The following is a 4,611-nucleotide window of genomic DNA, read 5'->3' as shown; positions in this document are numbered from 1 at the left end:
CAATTATTGATAATATCTTGCCTGCCAAAGACATAAAAGTTTCCTAAATTTTTGTGAAAAGAATGTAGCATAAAGGTTGACACCTGTATGCCAAATAGTCTGGGATTAAATCTTGACTATATTCCTTATTAATTGTGTGAATTTGGAGAACAGTACCCATCTCACAGGGTTCTTACAATGATTAAACTGAGATAATCCTTACAAAATGTCTAGTGTGTCACAACCTCAATAATATTTACTGTTTTTACCTCTGAATTATTCCAGAATAATTTAATTTAGCATGATTTGAATGTTTCATGTATTTTATTATGGTTCAATTCTTTAAAAATTAATAAGTATGGAAATACAAAATTTACCAAAATAGTTATTTGACAGAAGAATGATCACATTGCCAATAATGGTATTAATTGCTAAAGTAATTTATTATCAGTGATTTAAAGAAAACTACACTTATCTATCTTCAAAAATACAGTGTAACATAAGCAACAAAAGCAAAAGTAAACAAGTGAGACTACATCAAACTGAAAAGTTTCTGCACATCAGAGGAAACAATCAGCAAAATGAAAAGGCAACCTACTGAAGGGGAGAAAATATTTGCAAACCATACACCTGATAAAGGGTTAATATTCAAAATATGTAAGAAACTTATGTAACTCAATAGCAAATAATAATAATAATGATAATGATCTAAGCAAAATATGAGCAAAGGACCTGAATAGACATTTTCCGAAGAAGACGTACAAAGGGCCGATAGGTATATGAAAATATGCTCAACATAACTATTTATCAAGGAAACGCAAAGTTGAACTCATGTTAATAGAATAAAATGTTGGTTACCAGGGGGTTGAGGTTGGAGAAAAGTAGGAGATATTGGTCAAAGCGTGTAAAATTGTAGTTACAGGATGAATACTCTCTGGAGACCTCACGTACAGCACGGTGATTATTTTGAATTAAAATGTCCTCTATGCTTGACTTTTGCTATCAATAAAAATTTGACGGTTTGTAACACACAAAGGTAACTGTGTGAGGTGATGGATATCTACGATAGCTTAATTACAGTAATCATTTCAAAATATATATAATAAAACAACTCATTGTAAACAATAAATATATACATTTTTATTTGTCAATCATGTCAATAAAGTGGAAAAAAATAAATAAAATTACAATGCGCTTTTTAAGAAAACCATTAATTTGTAAAGATGATGATTCTTGCAATCAGGCTATCTGGCAGGTGGCCCCAAGTTTGAATTTTTTTAATGTTTATCGAGAATATATTATGAATCAGCATCACTCAGAGCACTTGTCAACTTCTATTAACTCATTTAATCCTCATAAGAGTATTTTGAAAGAGGATCTTGGACAGGTGGGAAATTGAGGTACAGGACATGAAATGATTTCTAAACTTATCCAAAAGAATATTTGTATTGTTTGGGGCTGACCCCGTGGCTCACTCGGAAGAGTGTGGCGTTGGGAATGCCGAGGCCACGCGTTTGGATCCTATATAGGGATGGCCGGTGGCTGAGCACGGTGCAGGCGACACCAAGCCAAGGGTTGCAATCACCTTACCGGTCACACACAAAAGTAATAATAATAATTTTTTAAAAAATTTTTTAAAGGAATATTTGTATTGTTTGCATGCAAGTCTATCACTTCTAGTTCATTACATGTAGATGATCACAGGTATGGAGTGTGTATTGGCTATGTAGCCATGTGTTATGTGTTATGTTTTTTAGGGTGTTTTAGGCCTTATTTTTCTAATTTGTGAAAGAAATCTGTTGAAATCCCATGATAACAAGTTACCTAATTATATTTCCATATTTTTACTTTCTAAATTGAAAACGCCATTGGCTTCACCTGGCAGTGGCCATCCCTGCCCTGGAGCAGGTTGTAGTTTGGTGTAGCTCAGTTTCCAGGACTGCAAGATGGTAGCGGAAGGCGTTATCTGGACAGCACAACCAGCCACCACCATCTATAGAAAAAGGATCCAGGGAAGTCCTGTTCTTTGCTAAATGTAGGCATCTGGTTAGATAGAACAGGGAATTCAATGTCAGAGTATATGATAGAAAGTAGAGGTGTCTACTGTTAACTTCTTCCTGAGCTCACTAACCTACCTAAAAAATTTGCAGACTCATTCAAGAGCTGGTCCTCACAGTCCTGGGCAGAGAGATAATAGACTGCAGGAGAGAAAAACAGGACTTTTTCCAACGTGGGAATAATTAATAGGACCAAGATTAACCGGGGAGGAGGATTAGCCACCTTGAAACCTTCACATAGATACACATACATACACACCCATGCAGCCACTATAAGAGTGAAGAAGGCATCTGCACAGCTGCAGCCAAGAATAAATGACCTCTGATATTTGTTGCTGTCCTTGAACACTATTTCCATGATTGTAGCTCTTGAAGCTTGTATGCACATGAAATAAACAGAAAAAGCTTATTGTCACCTTCCTTATATAAACAACTTAACACTCTGTTTCTGAGATACAACTAGAATATTTATTTTTTCAAAATGTAAAACAAACCTATGGCAAAGAAATAAGTCAGTAGATCAGAATATCAGCTCATTCATAAATTTAAAAAATCTAATTGTAAGTTTAATTTTTTCAATTGAACAATTATTTATTTTTATTGAACATAATGGATTATACATATTTGTGGGGTACAGATTTGAATATCTAAACCTGTATACAATGTGTGATAAATAGCATACTCACATCACAAAACTTAATCATTTCTTTCTTATGAGAACATTCAATCTCCACTCTTCTAGCCAGTTGATAACATGCAGCAATTACAGTTAATTCTAGATGCTTAGCTCAACTGTACACCAAAAGGAATTTATCTTTCCTAACTAGGTGTTTTGTGTCCAATAACCTCTTTCTCACCATCTGCCCTCTCCCATTCCCACTTCTAGTACCCACATTTCTTAAAAAAATACGTGAGAGAAATATTTCTGAGTAGGTGGTTTTGAATAATGTTTAGTACTGGGAACTATACCTGTAATAAATTTCATGTTAATAACTAAATAACTAAATGTTATTACCAATTTTGAAAAAATAAGCATATCTACTTCATGGTGTTTATTTGCCCTGAGAATATGCTACTTTGTCTTTAAGTTTCAACAGAGCTTTCTGCACCTCCTTGTTCCTCAGTGTGTACACAGCAGGGTTGAGAAGGGGGGTCAGCACAGTGTAGAAAACTGCCACAACCCCATCCACAGTGTCCTTGGAGCCTGGCCTCAGGTAAATGAACAGACCAGGACCAAAGAAACAAAGGACCACGATACAGTGGGAGGCACAGGTCTGGGAGGCCCTGCGTCTCCCCTCTGAGGTGCGGATCTTCAGGATGGAGCAGACGATGGACACATAGGACAGCACTATCAGGAGAAAGCAACCTGAGGCCACCACACCAATGTTGACAAAGATGACCATCTCGTTGGCCAAGGTGTCTGCACAGGCCAGCTTGAGGATGGGTGGTGCATCACAGAAGTAGTGCTGGATCTGGTTGGGCCCACAGTAGGACAGATGGAAGGTCAATGTGGTCTGCAGAGCAGAGTGCAGAGAGCCACTGAGCCAAGTGCTAGTGGCCAGGAGGGCACAGGTTCTCCCACTCATCATGCTGGTGTACCTGAGCGGGTAACTGATGGCCAGGTAGCGGTCATAGGCCATGACTGTGTAGAGGAAACACTCGCTGCTCCCCAGAAAGTGGAAGCAATAAAGCTGGGCTATGCAACTGTGAAAGGAGATGGCCCTGCCCTCAGGGGACACCAAGGTCATCAGCATTTTGGGTACTGTGACAGTGGAGAACCACATGTCAATGAAGGAGAGGTTGGCGAGGAAGTAGTACATGGGGGTGTGGAGGTGAGAATCCACCCTGATCAGCAGCAGGATGAGGAGGTTCCCCAGCACGGTGAGCACATAAATCACCAGGAAGATCCCAAAGAGGGGGGTGTCCAGCGCTGGTGCATGGGGAAGGCCCATGAGGAAGAACGTTGTCACGAGGCTCCCATTTGTCATTCTTTTCAACCTTGGTCCCTCTCCCTATGGGGATATAAAAGCAGCCGGCATTTAACATTTAGTTGAGAATTTCAAATTCCTTCTCTGTGTGGCAACTGCATCATCCATGGTTATATTTGTAAGCTTCTTTAGCATAGGGTGTGAAGTGATTTCAGCATCTCTCTCTCTGTCTCTGTCTGTCACACACACACACACGTACACAAATAGACATACACGTGTATATGCTGAAGAAAGTAGGAGAAACCTATTGTAATAGCTTTCTATTGGTGTATTGTAAATTACCATAAACTTCATGGCACAAAATAGGCAAATTTATTATCTCAGCTTTTCTGTGGGTCAGGTCAGCTGGGCCCGCTGCTCAAGGTCTCACCAGGTTAAATAAGCTGTCAACTGAGGCTGCAGTCTCATCTGAGGCTCAGGACCCTCTGCTATGCTTATTAAGGTTGTTGGCAGAATTCCGATTCTTGCGGTCACAGGACTGACATTTGTGTTTTCTTGCTGGTCATTGGCAGGGGTTATCACTCTCACCTTGTAGAACCCACTGTCTAGTCCCAGCCACCTGGCCTTCTCACAGCATAGCAGCTCAC

The 4,611-nt window shown here is 39.4% G+C and overlaps 1 protein-coding gene across 1 annotated transcript; it reads right to left on the bottom strand.

The window, feature by feature from the left end:
* Positions 1 to 3,088: 3,088 nt before the first annotated feature.
* LOC134377119 (olfactory receptor 10G9-like) lies at positions 3,089 to 4,027 on the bottom strand. Its single transcript, XM_063095735.1, has one exon. The coding sequence runs from the start codon at positions 4,022 to 4,024 to the stop codon at positions 3,089 to 3,091; it is 936 nt and encodes a 311-aa protein (XP_062951805.1). The 5' UTR covers positions 4,025 to 4,027.
* Between the last annotated feature and the right edge of the window lie 584 nt (positions 4,028 to 4,611).

The sequence above is a fragment of the Cynocephalus volans genome, chromosome 4 (assembly GCF_027409185.1).
Source record: "Cynocephalus volans isolate mCynVol1 chromosome 4, mCynVol1.pri, whole genome shotgun sequence".
Classification (NCBI taxonomy): domain Eukaryota; kingdom Metazoa; phylum Chordata; class Mammalia; order Dermoptera; family Cynocephalidae; genus Cynocephalus; species Cynocephalus volans.
This window is presented reverse-complemented; position numbering and strand designations above follow the sequence as displayed.